Source organism: Euleptes europaea, chromosome 14 (assembly GCF_029931775.1).
Source record: "Euleptes europaea isolate rEulEur1 chromosome 14, rEulEur1.hap1, whole genome shotgun sequence".
NCBI classification, from domain to species: domain Eukaryota; kingdom Metazoa; phylum Chordata; class Lepidosauria; order Squamata; family Sphaerodactylidae; genus Euleptes; species Euleptes europaea.
The window spans coordinates 33,021,054-33,048,859 of record NC_079325.1 but is presented as its reverse complement, the minus strand read 5'-3'; the positions used below and the strand labels follow the sequence as shown (position 1 = coordinate 33,048,859).

The 27,806-nt window shown below is 43.0% G+C and overlaps 1 protein-coding gene across 1 annotated transcript in view; it reads right to left on the bottom strand.

Annotated features, from left to right (window-relative positions):
• Positions 1-488: 488 nt before the first annotated feature.
• The window catches only part of SLC4A5 (solute carrier family 4 member 5), a 76,535-nt gene continuing 49,217 nt past the window's right edge, over positions 489-27,806 (bottom strand). Inside the window, exons 15-26 of the mRNA XM_056860998.1 lie at positions 23,120-23,181; positions 21,807-22,007; positions 20,787-20,900; positions 18,059-18,220; positions 17,502-17,680; positions 16,238-16,310; positions 14,890-14,958; positions 12,091-12,264; positions 10,358-10,528; positions 9,185-9,269; positions 7,401-7,468; positions 489-720 (exon numbers count right to left, since the gene is read on the bottom strand). Of these exons, the coding sequence (XP_056716976.1) occupies positions 7,434-7,468; positions 9,185-9,269; positions 10,358-10,528; positions 12,091-12,264; positions 14,890-14,958; positions 16,238-16,310; positions 17,502-17,680; positions 18,059-18,220; positions 20,787-20,900; positions 21,807-22,007; positions 23,120-23,181 (1,325 nt within the window). The 3' untranslated portion in view covers positions 489-720; positions 7,401-7,433. The remainder of the gene's footprint in view (positions 721-7,400; positions 7,469-9,184; positions 9,270-10,357; positions 10,529-12,090; positions 12,265-14,889; positions 14,959-16,237; positions 16,311-17,501; positions 17,681-18,058; positions 18,221-20,786; positions 20,901-21,806; positions 22,008-23,119; positions 23,182-27,806) is intronic.

Sequence of the window (27,806 nt, the reverse complement as noted above, 5' to 3'; positions counted from 1 at the left end):
GTCCTTAAAGAATCATTTTTAATACTGGGTGACAGAAGAGTCAGGCTTTGTGCTTCTCATCCATCCACTGTACTCCATTTCTCAACGCCCAGTCTTCACAGGTGAACATAAATAGCAATCTCCCCTTAAAAACCCAAGTTGTAGAACAAAGCAATGGGCAAAGTTATTTTCAGAAAATGACTCTGCCAAGTCTAAAATTAATGGGTACACAGGTTATGAGAAAGGGCAGTAAGGTCCAACTTGGAAAGCGCTGGTGTACAACCTGGTAGCTTCTCACCAGTCACAACCAAACACGTTGGAGTCCAAAGATTATGCAGTTTCTCTGCCCAAAGAACCAGAGCTGCCTGCAGGTTAATTTTTTTGTTTGTTCCTGCAGACTCTGAAGTCCTGAAGTACCATTCTCAAATTGCTGGGGAGGATCTGAAGCTAGCGATGTAGGGTTTTCAGTCTTCAGTTCTCTAGTGGAGAACAAGGTCCTTGCTCCTAGATATCCCCATGGTCTTTCACACAGAAAAAAATTAACCCAATTTTGTATTTATACAGGACCACTGGGACTATAGCGTGGTCTCATTGCCCATGTCCCGAGGATGCTTTTCGGTGTCAGTGTCTTCATAATCCGACTCCATCTCTATCTTCACTTGGGGGACAGCACAGATGGGGTTTCGGGTGTAGTTAAATGCAGGAGATGATGGGCAGGAAATCTTCAGGTGAAGTGTAATACTGGAAGAAGAGTAGGTCATAGGAGGTTAGAAATCCATACTGAACAGGAATCCTGCAGCTAAAGGGCTGTCTTGGCAGTTCAAAGCAATATATTTCCCCCCTTTATCATATAAATTTTATTCATACAAATTTCAAAACAAATAAAAATATCTTACATTCTTAGTTCTTTAACTTTTAACTGAATAAAATCCATAACTTTAAACCACTCAGACCTTAATAAATCAAAGTTCTCATTCCTTTGGAGAGACATAAGTTTTAGCAAAAGACTTCACTTTATTGAACCATTCGCTAACTTCAGGCATCTTGTTTGACTTCCAATAACATGCAAAAGTAAAACGTGCTGCAATAATTAGATACAAAGCTATATCTCGTAACCTATTTGGAATTCTTGGTACATAATTCAATAACAGGCATTCTGGATTATTTTCTATGATCCTTTTAAAACCAACACTCACCAAAAAGGCAACCTTTTTACAAAAAGAAACATCTCTTGGGCAAAATCACTACATGTGGATAAAATCAGCAGATTCTGTATTACAATACCAGCAAAACCCAGAACATGAGTTAAACCCTTCAGCAATTGTTTTTGGGGGTTAAATATAACTGATGAATAATTTTTCATAGATTTCCCCTGAAATTCAAACATATAGAAAACTTAGATCCATATGATAAAGCAAATTCCAAAACTTCTGTTAATACCTCGTGTCCTAGTGCTGAGCTCCATTTTTGCTTAAACTTTGGGGTATTGTTTTAAAATCAGCCGGTAAAATTTAGAAAACAATCTCTCAGAATGTTGTGTTAGTAATTCATCAAATTCATTTTTATGTCTTACCCGATAAGTTTGTTATGAAATGCTTCATCTGGTAGTATTCAAACCATGAAATCTGACCATTGCTTATCCTAAATACTTCCTTATATGGGATCATACTGCCAGAGACTACCAACGAATCATAACAATCTAATTTATTGCTTTCTCATTTATTCAATGACATTAATTTAAAGTATTGAATTGCATCTAAGTCTTTAGCTACTGATGTTAATGGTGAAATCATTGGAGAAAGTTTCTTCCTATTTCTTTCCCATACCATCAATAAATTATCTATAATTGCATTCCCCCTATTATAATCATTTTTCCTAATCTTTTGAACAGCTCATAAAAAGGCCCTAATTGGCATTTTGATTGCTGCTTGCTCAATTACTAATTCAGTTGAGGTATTCTCTAATTTAGTCCATAATGACAGCCAGGTTAGCTTGGCTGTGTCATAGTAAGCTGTTATGTTTGGGATACCAAGATCACTCATAGACCACTTTGATTGAGCTAGCAGCCAATCTACCTTCAGTCTTCTGGCATTCCAGATAAACTCATTCTTTGCCCCTCCTTCAGTGTTTTATCTGCAATTATCATTGGGATATTCATTAAAAGATACATTAATTTGGGGAAATCGACCTTTTAACAGTGTTAATCCGTCCTAGAATGAAAAGATTAAATTTCTTCCATAATGAAAGTTTTAGCTTAATATCAGATATTACAGGTTTGAAACTATCCTCAATCATCATAGAGATGTCCTGACTTATCTTCACACCCAAATATGTAACATATTTTTCAGTTAGCTTGATCTTTTTCAGCCAATTGGTGGAATCCAATTCAGCCCCATTAATGATCTAATGTTCTATAATGATCTAATTAAAGTTTTAATTCCTTTTGTGGAGGGTGTAGTTATTATGGGAGGAGACTTTAATTTTACTTTGGATGATAAATTAGATAGGTCCCTTGGTTGGAAGATCCGAAATAACAGCTTATAAACAAATTCTCTACCCAAATTAATGAAACAGTTCAATTTAATAGATGTTTGGCGAACAGTGAATACATATACCTGTATAGACTTTTTAAAAGTATCTATTGATTTTGTAAGATATGTTAGAGATTCAACAATTGTACCAATGTCCTGCGCAGATCATTCTTCCATAGCAATAAGTTTTCAATTGGAGAAAAGGCACTTAGATAATGAATGGTTGAATAATCAGAGCATAAGAGAAAGAATGCAGAAAGAGTTGCATGATTTTTTCCCCTTTTAAACAATGATCCTTATGTTTCACCAAAAATATCTGAGAAGTAGGGAAAGCTTTTTTTTAGAGGAGTGGCTATTCGTGTTACTGCATTTAAGAAAAAAATGAGAGAAAAAGAGAAACAAACTTACATTGTTACATTAAGGAGTTTAGAAGACAAACATAAGAAAGATCATAGTCTTTAAACTCTTAAAGGGATTAAATAAGTTAAAAAAACGTTGGAGGAGCTTGAATTTGAGAGAGTAAACAAAAATTTATTATTTCTTCATCAACAGTGTTTTAAATTTGGTAATAAAGCAAGTAAATATTTGGTCTACAGATTGAAAAAGAAAAGGAGTGGCAATGTAATTACAGCAATAACGAATAAAGAGGGGGAAATGGCAGTTAGAACAGAAGAGATAATAAAAGAATTTGAAGAGTACTATGTAAGTTCAAAGCAATATATGAAATTTAGCCTCACCACAGTCTCCCCATGGGAGATTGGAGAGGCTGAATTTCATACATGTTCATATATATGATCACCCCATGGGTCATAGCTAGGGGTGACAACAAACAACACACCTGGCAAAAAAACAACAACAAACAACACACCTGACAACAGGTGACAGCAACAAACAACACACCTGGCAAAAAAAGGACAGATCCATGCCAGAGGCTAGAAGATCCTAGACATAACCATCCTCTGTCCTAGGGATGCCAACCTCCAGGTACTAGCTGGAGAACTCCTGCTGTTACAACTGATCTCCAGCCGACAGAGATCAGTTCACCTGGAGAAAATGGCCACCTTGGCAAAGGACTCTATGGCCCTGAAGTCTCTCCCCTCCCCAAAACCCTTTTTCCTCAGGCTCCGCCCAAAAATCTCCAGGTATTTCCCAACCCAGAGCTGGAAACCCTACTCTGTCCCCTTGACTCCCTGGCCTACGGTTCCTACCATCCAAGCCTTATTTGCCTTCCCACTTCCTTCCTGCTCCTACACCCAGGGTAAGGTCTTGGCTAATCCTTTCTTGCTAGTTTGCTCATCCTTTCATCCTGTTCCCACTATCCACTCTTTCTTCAGAAAGAAGAAGAAGAGTTGGTTTTTATACCCCACTTTTCTCTACCTTTAAGGAGTCCCAAAGCAGCTTACAATCATCTTCCCTCTTATCCCCACAACAAACACCTTGTGAGGTAGGTGCGGCTGAGAGAGTTCGGAGAGAACTGTTACTAGCCCAAGGTCACCCATCAGGCTGCATGAGTAGTGGGGAAACCAACCCACCGCTCATGTGGAGGAGCGGGGAATCAAACCCAGTTCTCCAGATTAGAGTCTGCCACTTTGCAGATATTGCATTTTTAATAAATCGAAGGTTTGTAACAACTCTGCATAGAGCAAGTCTATTGGCACCATTTTTCCAACAGCATGTGCTCACTTCGTGTCTCTGTGTCACATTATTAGCAATAAAATATCTTTTAATTAAGGTATGCACATTTTTAGACATAATTAATAGTCACACATAATTAATGCACACTTAATAGACTAGAGTATAGTGTAAACATAACTTTTATATGCACTGGGAAACCAAAAAAGTTGTGTGACTCGTTTATTGCGGTTTTCGGGAACCGAATCCGCAATATCTCCAAGGTATGCCTGTACATTCAAACATATCTTTAAGCAGAATTCATGGTGACTGTGGTTTTCTCTTTTAGTAGAGGTGGGAACATGGGTTGTTATTTACCAAGTAATGGTATTTATCTCCATACAATGAAAAGCTTCAACTTTTCTACACATTAAGCTTCAACATTTCTACACATTAAGCTTCTATTAAAGGAACAGGACATTTTTCTCCAGGCCTGTTTTTAATTATTTAACAACATATTTGTGCCGCCTTTCCACTGGATTAGGGCCCCCAAGATGGCAAACATGAAAACATCTGAACTTTAAAAAAGCATTTAAAATGATAAAATCCTTCAGTAAAAACATACGAACATACAACAGCAAAATCAGGGAGGAGGGTCAACAGTAGTTATTGGGTGTATGCCAAACAAAACAAAAAAGATTTCACCCACCGGTAGAAGACACCAATAGAGGAAGACAGCTGAATCCCTGGGGAGGGAGTTCCAAAGTTTTGGTGCCACAACTGAGAAAGCCCTTTCTTGGTTTGTTACCTGTCTAGCCTCAGAGGGCAAGGGCACCCAAAGCAGGTCCTCTGAAGATGACTGGAATGAATGGATAGTTCATATGGGAGAAGGCGGTTCTTAAGGTATGTTGGCCCTAAGCTATCTAGGGCTTTAAAGGTCAATATCAGCACTTTGAATTGAGCCCGGAAGCATTTAAGTAGGAAAAATCAAATGCATAATTATAGGATGGGGGAGACTTGTCTTAGCAGTAGTGTGTGCAAAAAGGATCTTGGGGTCTTAGTAGACCAAACACTGAACATGAGTCAGCACTGTGATGTGGTAGCTAAAAAGGCAACTGTGATCTTGGGCTGTATCAACAGAAATATAATACGCCAATGTATTGGCATACTCGGGGTTTAATTGAGGCAGCCAACTCCAGTGCATGTTGATTTTGGAAATCGGATTAGAAAAGTGTGTGTCAATGGAGCTCCTAGAGTATTGTGTTCAGTTTTGGGCACCACAATTTAAGAAGGATGTGGACAAGCTGGAACATGTCCAGAGGAGGGCAACAAAGATGGTGAGGGGTCTGGAGACCAAGTCCTATGAGGAAAGGTTGAAGAAGCTGGGTATGTTTAGCCTGAAGAGGAGAAGACTGAGAGGGGATATGATAACCATCTTCAAGTACTTGAAGGGCTTTCATATAGAGGATGGTGCCGAGTTGCTTTCTGTTGCCCCAGAAGGTTGGACCAGAACCAACAGGTTGAAATTAAATCAAAAGAGTTTCCGTCTAGACATTAGGAAGAATTTTCTAACAGTTAGAGCGGTTCCTCAGTGGAACAGGCTTCCTCAGGAGGTGGTAAGCTCTCCTTCCCTGGAGGCTTTTAAGCAGAGGCTAGATGGCCATCTGTCAGCAATGCTGATTCTATGACCTTAGGCAAATCATGAGAGGGAAGGCATCTTGGTCATCTTCCAGGGAAGGAGTAGGGGGTCACTGGGGGTGTAGTGGGGAGGTAGTTGGGAATTTCCTGCATTGTGCAGGAATGCACAATTGAAAGTCTATGCAATTTTTTTTAGTGAGATGTTTTGATGGAAAATTAAGCTGGGTTTAGACAAAGGCTACTCCACAGTACACAATGTAATTGTGCTAGCACATTTAACAACAAAACATATTGTTTCAAAAAGAGGAACATTTGAATGCTGCCTTTATCAATCTGAAGGCCACTTTGATAGTATAGACTGGGAAATTCTCTGGGATTAGCTAGTCTACACTAACAAAGATGCTTAGTTGCTTTTTCTAATGAAAACTTTGTACACAGACATATTTCTTTGGCTGGATTCCTTTTCAAAAGCGTGCCAGTAATGCAAAGCAGGAATCAGCATGGTGTAGAGATTAAGAGTGGCTGACTCTAATCTGGAGAACCAGATTCGATTCCTCATTCCTCCACATGAAGCCTGCTGAGTGACCTTGGGCCAGTCACAGTTCTCTCAGAACTCTCTCAGCCCACACAGAGGCAGGCAATGGCAAACCACCGTCTCTTGCCTTGAAAACCCTACGGGGTTGCCATGGGTCAACTGTGACTTGACGGCACTTTCTGCCACCAGTGCAAAGTAATCCTTTCCTCAAGGGATCTGTTGGGGAGAGGCCAAGAGTGCTTCCTGTGAATGTGCACCAGTGTGTTCTCTTTTTGCTATCCTAAGGTCTATGTTCCCTCCTCCTGCAAACAGACTCTACTTGGGGGCCCTCTTCCCACCCACCCCCTAGACCCAAAACCCTTGCCTGGGAGAGGCCCTGGACTTTCCGGGAGGCTTTCCTCTTCCAAGAGATATGTAAATGTGCCTGGCTGATATACCTGGAGCGGCCATGCTTCCTTCCCTGTGTGTCTGCCTGTCAAAAAGGTAAATGTAACAACAACAATAATAAATGCTATTACTATTGTCAATGTCATGTTTGTAGTCATAAGCTCACCTTCTTGCTGTTAGCTCATTTCTTTGCAAGATTACTAAACCCCCTTTTGAACTTCTGCTCCCAAAGAAGTATATAAAACTGTCAGATAAGCCAAACTTGCACTGAAAATTAAGATCAACGCTGAAAAAAACCCCTCCTCGAAACAATCATACAAACACTTAATGGGGTGATTTTCAAAAGCAGAATGTAGCAGGAGAGTCTTTACTTGTTTCCTGACTGCCACAAGAGGGACCCAAACAAGGGAAACATGAATCTACCTCAGAGAATGAACAGATGGATGAATGAATGAACTCTTTAAAAAAGAGGAGACCTGGCCAAGAGCCCTATGTTCATTTCCATGGGGCTCAGAGACTTCCAAAACTCTTGGGTGGCATATCAGAACACCTACTTTCTTGTGGAGAGCAGGAGTCCACATGAAACTGAAGCAGGGCTTCCTTAATAGATCTTACTTTTTGTAAAGATTCATAAATCACCCCTTATAGCTGCACAGATCTGACAATTTGGATCTTTTCTGTGTGTGGAAAAAAGCAAGATTATCAAATATATCACTTACCCACGGTCCACGTCTAAACTATTAGGAGAAGAATCAGAATGCAAAGCTCCAACTTGAAGACCTTTTTCCTGGAGGGAAACATAGATGTCTGAATTTGTTTCAGAGGCCAAGCAGATGAATGAACAAACTCTTTAAAATGGAAGAAAGCTGGTCAAGAACACTGTACATTTCAGTGGGGCTTGAGCAGATGGACCAAGGGTTGGACCTGTCTGCCTCCTACTCTGCTGCCAGCCACCCGTAATGGCACCCAAATAACTGAACACATGAAGCTGCCTTCTACTGAATCAGACCCTTGGTCCATCAAAGTCAGTATTGTCTACTCAGACCGGCAGCGGCTCTCCAGGGTCTCAGGCGGAGGTCTTTCACATTACCTACTTGCCTAGTCCCTTTAACTGGAGATGCCAGGGATTGAACCTGGAACCTTCTGCATGCCAAGCAGAGGCTCTATCACTGAGCCACAGCCCCTCACCTGCCCCAGAAACCTCTCACCTTGTTCTTGGTAGGGACACTCTGATGACTCCACTGAATCAGAGCCTTCTTGCAGGCAAAAAAGTGAAGCATACATACTTAGTACAGAAGATGGGCAACACAATTGAGTTGCCCCTACACTGCTCTTCTTCACTCGTGTGAATGCAGCTTCAATTCATCTCAAAGACGCAGCCAATTACTGGATTTTAAATTCAATTTCCAGAAGTTTCAGGGAAGCGAGGGGAAACATCATGTACAGTAGTAGCCCATAGGTTTAGAAGTCCCTAAAATCCTCCAAAAAATTTAAAGACCTAAATACATATTACATGCAAACACATGGGAAAAGCAGCTCCAGAAGGGGAATTTGGAATAGTGGTGAGAAGGGATGCTTAATCTTTTCTCTGCCCATGGGTTCTCTGCTCCAAATCTCCTAGCAGCTTTTCCTCTGTGGATGTATGTTTTGCCCAAATGCATGTTTGCCAATGGCACTGGAGTTCTGCTCAGACAATGAAGTGGGACGGTGTTTCTCTTTAATGTTCTTCTGCTACCAGAAGCAGAACACTCAACACTATCACCATCCAGGATGTGGTGCCACTCTATCAGCTAAGGGAACAGGTCCTTAGGCATCAAAATATACCCATGTGAGGTTCTGGATTAGGATAAACTGAGGTCAACATACTCTCAACTGGCAGCAAAACAAGAGAGCCTTCAGGATATTGTGTGCCCATGCAAATCCCTAGGACGGCTGCACATCTGATGGATACCAATATATTGCCAACCTGCAGAATCCACACAGCAAACTGGAGCAACCTCTGGTGAGCTCAGTATTTGAGACCCTACACAGGACTTAAAGTGCTGTCACTTGTAAAGTTGCAACCTGGTTCTTTGCCTGTTGGGAGACTAATGTGCAAACATAGCCGAGGAGAACTGGCTGGTTTATCCCTTTAAAAGGCAAATTGGAAAAATATAGGGACGGGAAGTTGGTAGTCTAGGCAAGGAATGTCCCCAAAGCCACTAAAGCCTATGAGTGTTTGTGGAAAGTGTCATCCCTTTTAAATCTGCTCGCTGCTCCCTGCTTTCCATTTAAGCTGCAGTTTCAAGTCAAGATATGCATCAACTATGGGTTAGTTTGGTTAGTCACATAAAAAAGGCACAACCCCTTAGGAACTTTGCCTAGGCAGGCCCTACTGAGATGAAAGGGAGACGTGCAAGAGGCAAGTTTCGCTCTTGTGCAGCCCCCAATCACTGCAGATTTTCGAGTGGTTGAGAGTTAGCTGTTAACTTAATATCTGATAGAACCTGAGCATGTTACTTACTGGCAGTGCAATGGATACTGTTTTGGGGCTCTGATGGGACAGGTTCCATTGGGATCGTTATAACAGAGGGAGGTGGGAACTTGGGCTAGGGAAAAAGTGGAAAGAGACAGTGAACACCTCAGTTTGTACAGACATATCCAGTATGGCAGACACAATACTCATGTTTGGGGGAAATACATAAAACTTGGTCTTTCATTCCTTAAAACAAACCACAGCCCTCTCTTTCCCAGCATACAGCAGACCGACATTGACCAGCCTGCACCTTTCATCCTTTCTGTCCATCACCTCAAGTACTGTTTCCTGGCAAAACGGCACACTCAGTGGTTTCTGTGGGAATCTCAACAGGACATAGGAAGGTGTCCCCACCTTCTATGTGAAAAGGATCATTTAAATGACTTGAAGGAGCATGTGGGCAGCTATGGTACTTTCCCATGCAAACTTCAAACAGTTCAGCACATGGACAACAAGAAATTGTGGTGTTTGCAACCTCGCAAGTAACTTTACATACCAGTTACAGATACACTTTCATTTTCTTTGTCAGAAAGGCTCTTCTTGCTAAAGAGAAGTGTTTAATTTTCAGAGGTCCAGAGTAACACATTTCTAAAAATATGGTGTACTTTAAAAATGGGTATAAAAACACCATTGAGTTTGTGTGATGCGCTTCGTCTTTTGCTTTCTTTGTTGCTTATCCTGCAAGTTGGGAATTTTCTTTGTTTTAGATTTCTTAACATCTCCCCCCAGCTCTTCAAAGTTTCAGTCTTAAGAAGAATGAAGGGCTCAGAGAACTTCTGGGTAAGTTGCATTAATTTTATGAGCATGCTGCACTATGCATCTTGCCTTTCTTTTTTCAGTAGGGCTTTGTGGGAGAAGTTACCTGTAACAGAAATCTTACAACACATGTACAAAAAGTAAGGCCTGCTGCTTGACGCTGAGAGAGTTCTTGCAGGTTACTCTGGCCATGAGGTTTATGGATGCTGGAGGACCAGATACAGTTCAGCTATCACTGTACTTATTCTATTCTGAAATGAACAGCTTTGAGAGTGAAATTGCCCTATGTGTCTATGTGTGATTGCTGAACTAATAAGGCCTGGCTCTTGAAGAGTGCAGCCGAATGTCCACGGCAAGGGACAAATGGAAGCAGTTTGCCGCTGAACTTAAGCGTCATGAACAAACCTCATCACTGCTGTCCTCCTCGCTTTTGTTGCTTCTCTTCTTCTTCTTCTTTTTCTTCTTGTCCTCCTCCTTCTTCTTATCCTTTTCGGGGATGATGTTATCAATCCAGGCAAGGTCATGTTGGGAAAAGACAAAGTCCAGCATCTTCCGGACTAAGATCAAGGCTAAAATCTAAACGGAGTCAAGATTAAAACCAATCAACTTTATCGTCACTAGCATTAGGCCTGATCTGTTGACCTTTGAGTTTATATTTGGAAAAGGGAGCTTGATTTTGGACCAACCAAGACCTTAAATGGCCATGAATTAGATCAGGGCAGGGCACACAACGTTTTTGAGCCTGCGGGCACCTTTGGAATTCTGACACAGGGTGGTGGGAGCAGCCACAAAATAATTGCCACAGGAGGCAGAACCAATCGCAATATGTCAGGGAGAAAAGTTCTGCATAACTCCATTATCATAATAATCTTCAACATTTCAGGCAGAAGTTCTTTTTTACAGGATACCTTTTAAAATCCTTGTGCTGGAGTGGCAGTTGCTGCCAAAGCAAGATTTAAATTTTTTTGCACAGCCAATCAGAAGCCCTGCTGGGCAAAAGCTCCATCTAGCCTCACCCACTTTCTAAAAAACACTTGGTGGTGCCACTGCCAGGAAAGGTGTTGGCAGGTGCTGTGACACCCATGAGCACCATGTTGGGGAACCCTGAATTAGATCAACCCGTACCTTGGTCAGTGACCAGTTTTAACATACATTCATGAAAAATGCAACAGTCACAGGTTCATAAAATGATTATATGGTAGACTTAGGTTGGTGGGAAACAACACCACGAAGAGACCTTAAGAGCCCATTCCTCAAGAGGGGGGCCAAAGCTCCTTAGGGGCTGGCCTGACCCCATGCCGGCGTAGGTACCACCTTATCATGGAACAAGATGGCACCTATGCCTGCGTGGGACCAAACACGCTGGCGTCCGGTAGCAGCCAACCCCCACAGCCAGTGCAGCCATGCCAGCAGGGCTTTCCCAGAAGGGAAATCCCACGCCGGCATGGGGGGCATTCCTGGGAGGAGTTGCCCTTTCGCCCCAGGAACTTCCCCTCGTGCTGCGGCGGTGCTGACCACCTTTTTTGGCGATGCAGCCCTGTTGGAGGCAATGGGGGATTTCCCCCCCCCTTTTTTTTAAAAAAAACTTCTTTTTTTGCCTCCACGGCGGCTGGGAAGCCTCTGAGGAGGTGGTGAGGCTACACCGCTCCCGTCCGCCACGGATCTGCCCCCCCTTAGGATTGGGCTGCCCATGTATCAAAATAGGGAGTCTGAAATTTGATAAAGCTACAAACCCAAATCTAATGCCCCCACACCAAAAGGGGAAAAAACAAAACTGGGGGTAAAAGGTTATGCCTAGGTGACACAGAAATAGGGAAGGATATAGTCTCTTTAGGCTTTGCTCAAAACTTTGCATACGAAAGAGCTGAAGGGTTGACAATTTCTGACTCTGGTGGAACCATTTTTCTTATGAACTCCAGGGCAGGGAGATATTCTGTAGACATGCAGTTTCCTCTCCCAGGGCAACTATCGAAACAGGCATTCTCTCCCAAAGTAAGACAGTGGCAGCTTTCGCTTACTGGTACTTTTGCTATTTTTTAAAAATAACAATAAAGCAAATCTGAAGAAAGCCAACAGGGCTTATGGGGTGGAACTGTACATGCCATAGCCTTCTCCCAATGGGGTGCCTAACTGCCTACCATCACAGGAAAGATGATGGCTGCTACAGTGGATTTCAGGATCCAGAGAACAGCCAAGCAGATGATCTGAACCACGGTGAACAGGTGGATCCGCCGTAAGGGCACATGCCGGAGGTAGACATAATCAGGTTGATGCTTGGCTGGCATCAGGAAGAGCTTGCACCGATCCCAAAACTGTTGGGGGAAAGCACAGAATTAGAGCTGGAAAGTATGAGGAGGAATAACAATACTGCCAACAGCACAGAAAGTGGTGTAATGATAGGGTTGCCAGATCTCCCCTCTCCTCCGGTGGGAGGCTTTTGGGGCAGAGCTGAGGCACAGCCACGCCGACGTGATCGTGTCACTTCTGGTTTACACCCAGAAGTGCCGCATTGCAAGGGGCCTTTTACCACTCAAACTCCCAGTGCGGGGCGTGCAGGCGCACATGCATGCTTGCCCACCGACCCTCAGCTGGTCAATGGGCAACCCAGTGGATTGGTGGGGGTTTTCCTGCCACCACAGGGCACTTGGCAACCTTATGTACTGTCACAAATAAATTCAGAGCTTGTGCTGCACAAGTAAAGTTATACACAATTCGCAGCCACTATGCCCAAAATGTCTTATGTAATTTTAATATTCAGTATAACTACATTAATGAACATAATGATAAACATAAACAACATCAAAAAGCTCCAAGTTGTGCATCTATTGTATTATATCTGGTAGTGCATTCACACCCTATACAAAAAAACCCCACTAGATATCAAAATGAAACAATCCCACAATCAAATTTCATTGTGGGATTGTTTCATTGTGATATCATTTTTAAACCTATTTTTTTGTATAGGGTGTGAATGCACTACCAGATATAATACAACAGATGCACAGTGGCTCAGTGGTAGAGCATCTGCTTGGCATGCAGAAAGTCCCAGGTTCAATCCCCGGCATCTCCAGTTAAAGGGACTAGGCGAGTAGGTGATGTGAAAGACCTCTACCTGGGACCTGGAGAGCCGCTGCCGGTCTGAGTAGACTATACTGACTTTGATGGACTGAGGGTCTGATTCAGTATATTCAGATTCATGTGTTCAACTTGGAGCTTGTTGATATTATGTTTATGTTTATCATTATGTTCATTAATGTAGTTATATTGAATATTAAGACTGTATAAGACATTTTGGCCATAGTGGCTGCGAATTGTGTATAACCCTAAGTACTGAGCATATGGTCATCACAGTTTTTGCCCTGTGGTCTTACACTTGGGCATTCTGTATGTAGCAGACTGCTTCATCTGCTGAGCCCTTTGCTTGGCAAGCAGAGCAGGAGTGTCCAGTGAAGTCAGAAACCCATGAACACACGGGAAACATCAAAGGCAGTCTTACTCTAGGGACTGAAAGCACAAGCCCCACACCTGTCATACTTTTATTAAAAACCCATAGTTATGTATCAGAAGCATTTTATCTCCTCCTATAGAAAAGGCAATTTAAACCATATCTTCTAAAAACAACCTGAAGTCTGTTTTTTATTCTTAAAGGTAAATTAAAGTTTTCAGGGATAATCCAGCCATGAAGAGTTTGGTAAAAGGACCCCTGGGGTGACATCGTATCCCAACATTTATTAGGCAGACTATATTTACAAGGTTGTTTGCTGTTGCCTTCCCCAGTTGTCTACACTTTACTCCCAGCAAGCTGGGTACTCATTTTACCGACATAGAAAGGATGGAAGGCTGAGACAACCTTGAGCCGACTACATGAACCCGACTTCTATTGGGATCGAACTCAAGTCGTTAGCAGAGCTTTTGTCTGCAGTACTGCAGCTTACCATTCTGTGCCACAACCCAGTTGCTCAAGCATCCTAACCTGTTATTTAAGCCAGCAGTATTTGGGCTGAGCTGGCAATATAGTAATGCTGTAAACCCCAAGAGCTTTAGCATGCAAGGTAAAAATGGCATCTTCTGCAGTGTTGCAAGAGATACTGGGCCTCATATCTCTCAAATTCTGCAGGACAAGGATTGCAAAATGTCTTTTCTGTTATTTAGAATTTTAAAGGAGAAAAGATGAGTCTTTAAAAACACATTTTTTCCTTTGTGAATGCTAATGAGAAAGCAGGGAGCCCAGTTTTGAACTGTGAAACTTAGAGCTGTGAACAGAAACCTGTTAACCTCCACTAAGGCAAACTGAGGCTGCACAAACCTGCAATTTGTGTCTTACAGACAGACAGAGATATGTGATCTTTTTATGTCTGTTTGAGTCCACAGTGAGTCAATACTCACATTTTTAATAATTAATCAGAGAGGAAAAAAAGATAGGAAAAAATCAACCTTTTGTTTACCTCTTTGAAAATAGCAATTACATTCTACAATAGCTGCCAAAACATCAAATTATCCCTTATTTAGCTTTTGGGCAACCAATTCTATCAGGCTACAGCCTGATTAAAGCAACAAAAGGCAATGTAGAATCATAGAATCATAGCGTTGGAAGGGACCACCAGGGTCATCTAGTCCAACCCCCTGCACAATGCAGGAAATTAACAACTACCTCCCCCCACATCCCCAGTGACCCCAACCCTCCCCCCGCCATGCAGGATCCCACAATCAAAGCACTCCCGACAGATGGCCACCTAGCCTCTGCTTCAAGACCTCCAAAGACGGGGAATCCACCATCCTCCGAGGCAGCACATTCCACCATGTAATCCTAACTTTCCACTTCTGAACCAGAAATTTCACTGTGAAGTGGAAGCACTGCCCAAGAATGGGAATGGGAAAATAAAACGGTGACCAAAAAAAACCCATGGAAAAAATGCCAACACAATTAGTATTCCTACCTGGATGCCATTGAGTGAGGCCACTCCCATGTAAAGGAAGACTCCATAAAGCACAGGCATTGGGATATACTACGGAAAGAGAAACAGGACAAGGGGCTCTTAAGTAGCTCTGTTTGTTTGACTGTCTTGGCCAGGGGTGGGTTGGGAAATTAAACAGCCGAGCTAAGCAGTGGTGACAACACGGGCAGCTTTACCCATCACCTCCCCTTTGGGTGGCAGCATAGGAGGACTGCTGAATTACATAATGAAGCTCAAGACTATGCATTCTCCGGGACTTAATAGAGATCTGGGATTCCTGTCTCATTACCAATGCTAATTTCTCCACGCCTACTACCCCTCTGCATATAACATCTAATCCAATCACACCTGCTAATGTCATTTACTTGCTTTTGACATTTACATTGTCATTGTGTGTCTAATTCACTCGCCTCTACTTAAGGATAGATGGAATCACATTCTAGCTTTTTCTGAAGAAGTGAGCTGTGGCTCACGCAAGCTCATACCCTGCCAGAAATTTTGTTAGTCTTTAAGGTGCTACTGGACTCTCGCTCTTTTCTACAGCATAGGAGGAGGCAGCAATCAAGTCTAGCCGACCAGTCTCAGCTAGGCAGACCCTGCAAGCACTTCCTGCATTGTTCGAACCTGGCTCACCTTGGCTACCTGTGGCTCTCTAGGGCAAGAGCCCACTGGGAATTTCCCCAGCAAGTTAAATAGCCAATTTACCCTTGGCTAGAGCTGTTGGCCAATTAAAGAACTGATTAATCTGCCTTTTGAATCAATTAATTAAACATCAACTCAGTTTTTTTAAAAATGTGGATTTTGAAATATCAACAACATTTGGAAAGTGAGAGACACTTGGTGGGATACTAAGAGCTAAGTTAGGCAGGTCAAGGGCTTCCTTTTCTAAAGGTGGCTTGCCAAATGGAGTACGGTATGAGGAACAGAGTTTGCAGCGTTCTAAGAAAACAGGCTCAAAGCCCCCTTAAGCTCATGGAACTAGATGCACAGTCATTCGGATTCCAGATCTTATAAGAGAAACTCAGTTGCTGACTCTGAATCAAAACTAAGCCTGTATCTGTGATGATGTTAATGGTCCTCAGAAAAAGAAGAAGTGTTGGTTTTTATATGCCGACTTTGTCTACCACTTAAGGGAGAATCAAACCGGCTTACAATCACCTTCCCTCCCCCTCCCCACAATAGACACCCTGTGAGGTAGGTGGGGCTGAGAGAGCTCTGAAGAGCTGTGACTAGCCCAAGGTCACCCAGCAGGCTTCATGTGTAGGAGTGGGAAAACCAACCCAGTTCACCAGATTAGCATCCCCCGGTACAACAGTAAAGGATGCTTTACCTTTAGAATAGGAGCTAGGAAGACAGATATGCCAGTCAGAACAAAGACGATTATTCCTGTGACTCTCTGCTCCCTGTCAAACACAGTGAAATAAAACATTAGGCATAAAGAATGTTCAGGCTTTTTGCATATCCCTGTGATTAAAATATTCTGAGCCAATTAGGTACCACTATGTTGTATAGTATTCCTAACTTGCTCTGTATACAAGGAGATTTTTATTTATGGGTTGGATTCAGTGATCTATCAGCATAAGGTGTTGATGGCTGTGGATCTTCCCCACTTTCTGCTCCCCAACAGTCCTTTCTGAGCTTGGGAAAGTTTCTTTCTGAGGTCATGGGACATGTGTGGACTGACAGCCATGCTAGAGTAGAGTCATACCAATCACTACTGCCTGCCTCCAACCAGAGATGACACAAAGACAAATGGGTGAGCAAAACCTACTCTGTGTGTGTGTGTGTGTAAAGTGCCATCAAGTTGCAGCTGACTTATGGTGACCCTGTAGGATTTTCAAGGCAAGTGATTAAGCAGAGGAGGTTCGCCATTGCCTGCCCCTGCATCTCATCCCTTGTATTTCTTTGGAGGTCTCCCATCCAAATACTTGCCAGAGTCAACTCTGCTTAGTTTCTGAGATCTGACAAGATTGGACTAGCTTGGGCCATCCAGGTCAGGGCAAATTGGGCATAGTAAAATAATAACTGTGTGCCGTCAAGTCACAACTGACTCATGGTAACCCTAGGATCATGGCGTTTTCAAGACAAGAACTGAGCAGAGATGGGTTGCCATTGCTTTCCTCTGCATAGCAACCCCAGGCTTCCTTGGTGGTCTCCCATTCAAGTACTAACCATGGCCAGCCCTGCTTATTGTCCCAGGCTCTGATGAGATCAGGTTACTCTGGGCTATTCAGGATACTGGGCAAAACAGATAACTATAAATCAAAGCAGATGGCTTGTGGTAATGATTAGGATGGGAGTGGGCATGCATGACTTTTGGCCAACTAAAGAATATAAAAGGGAGGTTTATCAACCCCCTTGTGGTTAACCTTACATGGCTTGGTGGGCTGCAAGGTATTCATGTGATAACATGCATATAATATGGGGAGGGGGAGGTTCAAGGAAGAGCTAGTGCTTCCTTTGGAAACTGCTTGTACATCTATAGAAAGATCTTACACTCTGGTATGTTGGCCTTTCCTTATCATCTAGGCATTGCTATATTCTTCATTTGAACAAGGATAAGCCTTCCAGGTTGGTTCCAAGAGAACTCTCACCTCACTCCCAGAAACTGAGGCTGTTCTCCCGGTGCACTGGTCTCTGTCTCCATCTTTAAGCTGTCGATGTGTGCAATTGAAATGACGGTGGCTGCTACGTACCATGGCAGCCCCATGAACGAACACACTGCCATGAGGATGCCGACCCAAAACAGGTCCAGGTGATAACCAGCAGCTTTCTGAAACCAAAGCACATATCAGTTGACCAGAAGGAATGGCCAAACATTAAAGATTGGGGTCTAAAAGGAACCTGGAACCCTGATGCAAAATATTTACGCTGATGCATCTGGTTGCAATGCCAGATTAGCCAAAATTTATCACACGAAGAGTACAAGCAGGTATGGCCATGTATGGATATGTATGCGGACACAAATGCTATGATAAATCTAGATCCCGGTACTCTGCTTCCCAAAGGTCCACTCCATGAGCCTATGGCATAGGTGAGCTTTGTACTCAAGTCCTCTTTTTCAATTTAAGGTTATATATACCACTACCAGACAAACCTGAACAGGTGCAATATTGGGGAATAACAAGCCGCAAGAAAGAAAATGGTATACCCTCAGCTTGTGCTCCTTTCTGTTCACTATGACTGCTGTAATTTGCTGGTCCATGAAGATCAGGATGGTGACCAAAAGAGCGGGAAGTGCACTGGCCAAGTAGATCCACCAGGGGTTCTTACCAAATGGGAACACAAACCATCCTCGGTCTAAGCGAGTGGGCTGCAAGCACATGTTGAGGACAGAATATTATCTACAGCCACATTGTGAGCATAGGTTATAAATCTTAGAAAGTAAGTTCTTAGTGATACAACTTTTGCTTGTATGGAGCAAAATTGGGGAACTGCCATGTTAAATTGGGGAACTCCCTGCCCCAGGATGTGGTGATGGCTGCCAACTTGGAAGGCTTTAAGAGGGGAGCGGACATGTTCATGGAGGAGAGGGCTATCCATGGCTACTAGTCAAAATGAATACTAGTCATGATCATATCTATTCTCTCCAGTATCAGAGGGGCATGCCACAGGCAGGATGCTGCTGCAGTCATCTTGTTTGTGGGCTTTCTTGAAACACCTAGTTGGCCACTGTGTGAACGGACTGCTGGACTTGATGGGCCTTGGTCTGATCCAGCATGGCTTTTGTTACATTCTTATGTTCAGGAAGGTTAAGGTATTTTCTCTCCCCTTTCAAATTCTGACTTTCAATACTGGGAGGAAAAACCCTGTAAAAGGGCTGAAGCTGTGTTATGGGGGCCCAGTGCCTACTGGGTTTCTCCTGATGTGTGGACTGCATCTAAACCTGGAACCAGCCCTGCTTTGCAGGGAACCTATGTAGTCAGAGGGTCTTAGCAGTGTGTGTGTGGGCGGTAGCATGGCTCCAGTTTTGGTACAGATATATTAAGACATATTGCAATAGAAAGAAAACTTTAACAAAAGACAAGTTATTTGTTATTTCAAATTATTAAGTTCTGCTTCAGTTTTGTACAGCAGGGGTGGGGAACCTTTTTCCTGCCAAGGGCTATTTGCACATTTATAACATCATTCGGGGGCCATACCAGGTGTAGATCTCCTGGCGGGGGGAGGGGGAGAGGCTAGGGTTGTCAGGTCTCCAGCCACCACCTGGAGGTTGGCAACCCTAGCAGAGGTTTTGCAGAGGAGGGAGGGAGGGAAGGCTAGGAAGGAAGGCTAGGGTTGCCATGTCTCCAGCCACCACCTGGAAGTTGGCAACCCTAGGAGAGGCTATGCAGAGGAGGGAGGGGGGAGGGAGGGAAGGAAGGAAGGAAGGCTGGGGTTGTCAAGTCTCCAGCCTCCACCTGGAGGTCTCCAGCCTCCACCTAGGAGAGGATATGCAGAGGAGGGAAGGAAGGAGGGAGGGAGGAAAGAAAGAAAAGGAAGGAAGGCTATGGTTGCCAGGTCTCCAGTCACCACCTGGGGACTGGCAATCTAGGAGAGGCAGAAGAGGGAGAGAGGGAAGGAAGGAAAGGGAGAGAGACTTCCCCACTACATGTACACATGCCTTCTCGGCTTCCCCCCCCACACACACACGCACAAGCGTGCGTGGCCCTGCGGCAGCAATGGCTGCAGCTTCCGCGGGAGAGTCAGCGGGCCGCTGCCAATGATGTCGTGGGCCTTAAATAGCCCGCGGGATGGAGGTTCCCCACCGCTGCTGTACAGGCTGATCAGAGCTAGGGCAGGTGGAGGTGAATGACATTGCCTTTGGGTAGCAGTGTGCCTGTGGCAGGCGTTGGGCAGGCCAGCCATTTAAAGTGCAATCTTATGCAGAGTTACTCCAGCCTACCCCCATCGAAATCAATGGTTAAAATGGAGTAACTCTGCATAGGACGACATCACTAGTGAATCTGGTCCTGTTCTATGATGCTGTGATTCATTTCTTTTACCTTAAAATCTGTAGGCACTTGCAGTTTTGGAGTATTCAATCCAAACAAAATATCGAGACCAACAAACATTAGTATGGACACGAAGATAGAGAAGTCGCTAATAAGTTTACGGAGCTAGGAAGAATGAGAACGAGAGAGCATACACAAGTGCAGGAGACAGAAAAAAAGAGATAGTGTTAGAATATTACATGTAAAAAACAGCTAATCTGTCCAGAAGAGAAACAGAACAGGCATTCGCCAAGACTACATTGTCAACACTTTTCCAATGAATCAGTGTTTGGTCTGACAGGTGTTCCCCAGGATCATTGCGAAAGGTAGCAGTGATAGTCTGTTGTAGCCAAGCTCATATGTCAATGAATGTTGTTTGTCTTTAAGGGGCCGCTGGCCTTTTGTTTTATTTTGCTCTCCAGGATCTTCAGGATAACTCAGAGGCTGCTGGGAAAACAGCACAAATCAGCTACAGCCCAACATATTCCTTGGGATGTTGCCAAGGAATTTGCATTGCAGCTGTCAGATTGTGCAGTTCAGCCAACAGAGCACTGAGCCAAATCCAGATACTTACTGACCTGTATCCTACCATTTTACTCAGCAAAGCTGGAAGCCTTGCTTTAGCCTAAGGAGACTTCCTCCAATTTCAGTGGTTCTTCTTAAGTGGAAGGTTGGGGGAAGACTCCTTAGATTGGAGGGAGGCTTCAAACTTTGCTGAGCACAGTGGTAGGATACAAGCCATTGCTGCCCTCTGGTTCTTATCAGTGTAGTTAGTCCAGCCCTGATTAGTCTATAAGAAGCCAGTAATAAAATCTTGAGACAGAAAAGGTGTTGAAATAAGACAAAGGAAAGGAACAGAGGGGCAATAGGAGGTAACACATTCAAAACCCACAAGGGCATCCGAACCTTAATTATACTGGGTACATGCAACTTGGGAGTATTCAGTCCAAAACAGGCATCTATTCCACAGAAGAACAAGATGGAGAAGACAATGGAAAAATCAGCAATCAGGGCCCTAACCTAAAAGTAGAGGGGATGGAAGGAAAAGGCAGATTAAGTGGGTGTGCTGACAGCATTTCCGTGGTACAGAAATGCATGCCCATTTGGAAGGAATCCCTTCCATGAAAGCTGTCTTATAACTTTTGAGAGTGATTTTAGGGACATCGAGTTTTTCTGGCAACGATTACATTCCATTACATTGTATTATACTCCCCCACCCCCACTGGCTCAGACAAAACCTTTACCTGTTTCCAGTTCACATGTGCTCCCCACCCCCAAGAACTGGAGGTCTTTTATTAGTCTTACTAGACTCTGTAATTACTCAATTTACCTTCATGTCAGTTACCATGCTTTTCTATGGAGGAGGATAGTGACCCCTTTGGGGGCCCATAAAATTGGACCCTCTGTTCTAAACTTTATATTAAACCCCAAAAAAGCCGAAAAGGCCTTTTTTGGGTTTATTTTTAGTTTGGGTTTACCGATATGCATAGCCTTGATGTCAGTTCAACCACCCAATATGTTATATCCAGATTGTTCCCCCCAAGGAGGGGTGGGGGAGATGACTTCACATAGATTTATGAATTAACCAGGTGGATGCATTTGATGAACATGTACAAGTGAACCAATGATTGGACTCTGAGCACAAAGATTGCTCTGATTGCTGCCCTCTGGTTCTTATCAGTGTAGTTAGGCCAGCCCTGATTAGTCTATAAGAAGCCAGTAATAAAATCTTAAGACAGAAAAGGTGTTCCACATCATGTTCTTTGATCTGACTTTGCCCCCATTCCACAGAATTGATTACAGGACTGGTGCTTAGCTGCGGTTGTCAGGTTCCCAAACACACTTCCTTATGGAGGAAGGACTTGCATTTTCTGGCTTAAAACCACCACCTGTAGTTTAGAGGCTCTGTTTTTGTTTTTTTCTTACCTTTGTAGGAAAATAGCGACTGAACTTGAATTTTTTCAGAGTCAAAGTCATGGAATAGGTTCCAAAGAAAAGAATGAATGACATGAGGGCCAAGTCAGGGACGAATTTACAGGATTTCCCCACCAGACTTCCACCGTACTTCAGACATTCCTTCTTGCTCAGTTGTGTCCAGTCCAGAGCTGTGACATTAATAGTGTTGTACTTGGAGTTGAAGAGTGGAAGGAAATAAAACGTAATCTTATTAGTCTACTGAGCAATTATTCATCTTTATTGTCAAGTCAAATGCTGAGTCATAAAAAACTGAAGGGCCATTGAACTCTCATTTGAAAAATGCGGCAGATGGCTGATCCACAGGAACACTTAAAAACTTACTAGTGACATTAATTTTTTTTAATATTAACATGTAGTTTTGCAATTTGGGGATAGAAGAGTATCAAAATGTATATTCCCATTCTTCAACCAATCTGACCCATTTAAATTATTTTTGAAGACGGTAATTTATCTGAGGGATTTAGCAATGTTTTCATGCATACTCTGCTCAGTTTTTGTTCATGATTCTTGAAATCACAGTGCAAAGCTCCCACTTATAAGAGTAGCTCCAGGCTTCAAAACTGGACAATAACCACAGCTTCCACTCAGTCAATGGAAAAACACCCACAAGGCTGAACTAACACCCAAATCTACTGAGGCAAATTTAGTCAAAGATCAAATAGGTCAATGGAAATGGGTGTTAATTTAATACCGTTTTCTCAGCTAGTATGCTTGCCAAGTGCTACCCAGTGAACTAATGGCTGGTAAAAAAAAAAAACAACTATGCATGCATCTGCAGCAGTGTTTCCCAACCTGTGGGTGGGGACACAAAAGTGGGTTGTGAAGCCTCTAAAAGTGGGTTGTGGGCCAGCCCTCTCTAATGGCTGCTCCTGCCCTTTGCATTGTTCATTCTTTCCTTGTCTTCCTTGTCAGTGTCTCACTTGCCTTCCACTATCTTTGCAGGCTGGGCGTGAGGTCATCACTAAGGGACAGAAAACTCATGCATAACCCCAATGAAAAACTGAGTTGGACCAACAAAGAAAGTAAGTCAAAGTGCTCAAGCATAAAAGATCTGGGTTTCTCAGCATCTGGTTGGCCACTGTAGAAAATGTAATACTGGACTAGATGGGCAATAAGGTCATTGTTCTTTTTGGGTGCCAAAAAAACCCTTTGGCTGGCCCTGGATGGGTCATCATACCAAGTAAATTTATATTTGTGGGTCACCATACCAAAAAGGTTGGGAATTACTGATTTAGAGGAGAGGAAAATACCCAGCTACTTACCATAGAAAGGTTAGTGTTGTTTGGTGCCAGTGGAACTGAAGCATTGAACAATGTTGTATTCACTGCAGAAAAGGAGTTGGTTAAGATTTTAAAAAATATATATTAAAAATGAAATGTTTTACTCTAAATTGTGCCAAAAGATCTCTTTGGCTTCCATCATTTTGAGCGTTGCCATTTTATTGCCAGCGAAAGTCAGAATCCCTGTTCAATTACTGCTTTGTCTCATCACGATACATATACATATCTTGCAGCATTTACAGAACTCTACCTAAATATAGGAATGTAATGTAAGGAAGTTGAGGATCATATGAGAATTAGAGACCTACTGGTGGATCAAAAATGCAAAGCCTGCCTGTGTGAAAGAGGTTTAGAAGTTGGAGTACAAGCCCGGATTCGAACTCCAGCAGAAACATCTCCCTGATTAACTTCATGTATGTGGTCTATTGACTGGGCCTTCCAGGAGGTGATTCCAAAAAGCTTTGTCAGATAGAAACCCAAAGAATGTTTCTGAAATATAACAAAGTAATGTGCCTTCCCTAATAGTTAAGGAGTGCTGAGGGTTCCAACTAGAGTTGCCAGCCTCCAGGTAGTGGCTGGAGATCTCCTGCTATTACAGCTGATCTCCAGCCAATAGAGATCAGTCCCCCTGGAGAAAACAGCCACTTTGGCAATTGGACTCTACGGCATTGAAGTCCCTCTCCATTCCAAACCCCACCCGCCTCAGGCTCCACCCCCAAAATCTCCAGGTATTTCCCAACCTGGAGCTGGCAATCCTAGCTCCTACAGTTTCCGTTGCTGAAAGGCAATATTCCAGTTCAGATCAAGATGAAGGCCTGTCCATCTCTGAAGAGGAAATGATGGCAGTAATCTTCATAAGTTTAACAGAATGCCAACCAAAATTATCTATTAAAATGCTAGTTTGTGCTACCATAAAATAGCTCCTGGGGGGTGGGGGCCATAGCCACAGGGGCTGGAGCCAATCACAAAATGAGAAATTCCAAGTCAAGCATCTTCCTATGATAGAGGCAGATGTTTCTGAATGGGTGCCCTCTGAAGACGCAAAGGTGATGCTTCTTGAGCTCTTCTACAGCACCTCCTGCTCTGGTGAGGCAGAAGAAAACCAAGAATGGGTTGGGTTTTTTTTTTGCCTTGGGGAAGTGATGCTTTGTGGAAGATGAAAGCAGGAACCACCCAAACATTGGTAAGTTGTTGGGAATTAAGACCTCCAAAGACCACCATTTTTGAACAAGCACCTCTACATCTCACAAAACCTATGTTCAGTGGTGTCATCTTCTCTAGGAACCATTCTTCACCTGTCTTCTTGGATTCTCACTGCAAGACAGAGGGTTCTCTCTATCCTTTCCTGACCCCCTTTTCCAGGAAAACAATACACCAATGAAACAAAAATGCCGTCTTTCAGTGGAAAATGTAAACAGAAACTTTAAATAGCAGCACTGGTTATGATCATTAAACAAAACAATACCTAAATTACTTTTCTAGAATTCTATCCCAGAGGATCTCAAAAGATGTGCTTTTGCAAATAGAAGTTTAATCAAAGATCCCTGTTCAGTCAGTGCTTTCCTCAAAATCTGCTTCACCTTGTTCAAGTAAATGTTTGCAGTCACAGGAAGAATTTATGGGTTGCAACAGATGGAAATGGAACCAACACTGTATCTGTCCTAGCCTACACTTTCCTTTAGCTTCTCTCTAGATGTCCACTACTGATGGTCCAAGATAAGCTCAGTACTCACCCATACCTCTTGCAGGCAGCCTCCTGCCAGCTGACTTGACTGCCTCAGCCAGAACTGTCTGCAGCCACAACCTCCAAATCACCTGAGACCGTCCCAAAACCTTTGAGCCTGCCTACCTTTCTCCTCCACTCTTTGGCTGCTCAGACAGCCATACTGCAGCTCCATCTGCATTTCCTTCCAGCCTGATGATCTTGGACACCAGACCCGAAGGAGCCAGACACTGTCTGGAATGGCCCACTTTCTCCTTGCTTTGTGAACTGCAAGTAAAGTCATTCTTGATCAAAGGTGGCAAAGGGGAAAATTAAGTTTTGGCGCCAAAATAACAACACTTATTGGTCTGACAAAAGCGCCAACATGAGGGATTTTCTGCAGAACGTAAACCCTTCTATGACTTCCATTAAGACGCAAACGTTCCTGCATTTCATTAAGTTCGTAATTTTCAAAGGGGACAAGTATCTTCAGTAAATTACCACACATGAAGCTGCCTTAAACTGAATAGACCCTCAGTCCATCAGAGTCAGTATTGTCTACTCAGACCGGCAGTGGCTCTCCAGGGTCTCAGGCAGAGGTCCTTCACATCACCTACTTGCCTAGTCCCTTGAACTGGAGATGCCGGGGATTGAACCTGGGACCTTCTGCATGCCAAGCAGATGCTCTACCACTGAGCCACGGCCCCTCCCCACAGCAGTTGTAAATGGATTATGTTAAAACAGTTAACAAAGGAGAAGTGAGTGCTGGGGGCTAAAAATCCACATTCCACTACTGGGGAAAGCAAAAGCAAAACTGAACAGATGTAATGGTCGCTTCTGTTTGTTTCCAACATGTTTAAAGGGTTATCTGTTTCTCTCCACAACCTTCAGCTTTTCCAGAACCAGAGATTGTTTTTTGACTTCTACTCTTTCATCATCCAGCTTAAAGAACATTGTAGCATTGGCTGTATTTTGGATGGTTTGTTTTGAGGTTTTTGTTTGGTTTTTAAATGAGATAGCCCATTAAGATCTTTATGTGGGCTGTGTTTGCTGAGGTAGAGATCAAAGAAATCATTCTAAAAACAAAAAAAGTAAGAGTATCAAATATTAAATTATTTTAATATTTATAAAATGATACTCACTTGACATTGAAAGCAGCCAAATAGATGTGTGCAGCAGAGACAAATATGGTACAAATCAGTTACAGTAATAAAAAATCATTACTAGCAAAAAAAAAAAAAAAAAGGACGAGAAGAAAATTATAACATACGCTCTCAACAGAAAAAGGGGAGAGAAGTTTAAAGTGGATACCGTTTTCGGCAACCTGGAGCAGAAACGTGTGTGTGTGTGTGTGTGTGTGTGTGAAGTGCCGTCAAGTCACAGCCAATTTATAGAGACCCCTGGTGGGGTTTTCAAGGCAAGTGATTAAGCAGAGGTGGTTTGCCATTACTTTCCTCTGCAGAGTCTTCCTTGGAGGTCTCCCTTCCAAGTACCAACTCAGCTTAGCTTCCAAGATCTGATGAGATTGGGCTATACTATATCAAGCAGAAACATAAAATAGCATAATTAAAGTGTTTTTGTCCAGGCATCAATTTTAGTCCAGGACAAGCAGAGGTAGGAAGCATCACAGCAACATACAGAAGGTTGGGGAGATATTGTATATCAAATGATCCTAGGATGCTAGCAAGCCAGTCCCAGTAGCTGGCAAGCTGATCTCAGGGTGGCTCAAAGTCTGTTCTAGGTTCCCTGAATATAACACAGTTAATTGTATTGCCTAGGTCATATATTTCACTTTGAGAATATAACAATCAAATTCCACCCCATGCTTTCTGGTGTTTGGAAATGGATCTAGGTTTGCCACAGCCATTGAGAGAGCAATGTTTGATTATTATGAGCATTATGTACAAAGAGACTGCACGGTGAGAAATTATTTCCAGGAGATGTTATGGCATCACGCAGTATTGATTTCCACAGTCTCTGCCCCCCTAATACTCCTGCGGGTGGCTAGCCAAGCGCTGTGGCAACCCTACTTCATGTGAAATAGGATGCTGGTCTAGGTGTATCACTTGTCTGATTTCAGTACAGTTGCTTTTATGCGTGTATGTTTCCCCCAACAGGAGAAATAGCATCTCTGTGGGAGGAGGGAACTGAAGTTGAGAAAACAGTGCATGGAGAATGAGCTACCTGTCTTCCTCCTGTGCTGTGGCCTGATCTGAACTGGTTTCCATGTGATTACTGTTTCACAAGAAATAACAAGCTGGAGATCCATCCACAGCTCTTTCAGCATCTTCTTTGGTTTGACCTTTCACCAGATCTTCTGAGCATTAGCATTCCCTGCTTAAATATTAGCATGAAGATCACCCTATTCCCTGTTTAACACTATGTACACAGTCTTTGGCTAATTTCAAGCAAGCATATGCATTCAAGAAACAGTGTATCTGCTTTTGGTGTGTACAACAATCTTGGATAATAGCCTTCTACAATACAGCCATTGTCAATGAAGAGTACATCTTGGCTCTGGAAAAAATAATTTGGTTTTATCTTCCACAGCAGGATATTAGCTATTTCTCTGTCTGCAGTGGTAGAACCAAATACTGTATGAACAACACTATGGGAAAGAAAATGACTTTCAGATTACGATACTGTAAATGGAGACATTTTTGAAAATTGCATATTCAGTTAAAATAAAAATAAGAATCAGAAAAAGTGAGGAAAAGGCCACTTTCAACTCGCCGATGATGTGGGGTTTCTCTGGTATTTGGGCAAAACCTCTATGGTAAGAATGGCTTCCAACATAGAGTTTTTGTTCAAATACCAGAGTGTTCCCATGTTGTTGACAATATAATGATGGCACTTCCAGCAATATGTGTCTATGACAACATGGGAACTAGGCCTCAGTTCAATGCTAGTAAGTCCCCTCCCCCTCCCCCACCAGTTGCCAGGGGGTACCTGGCAACCCTAATGCCC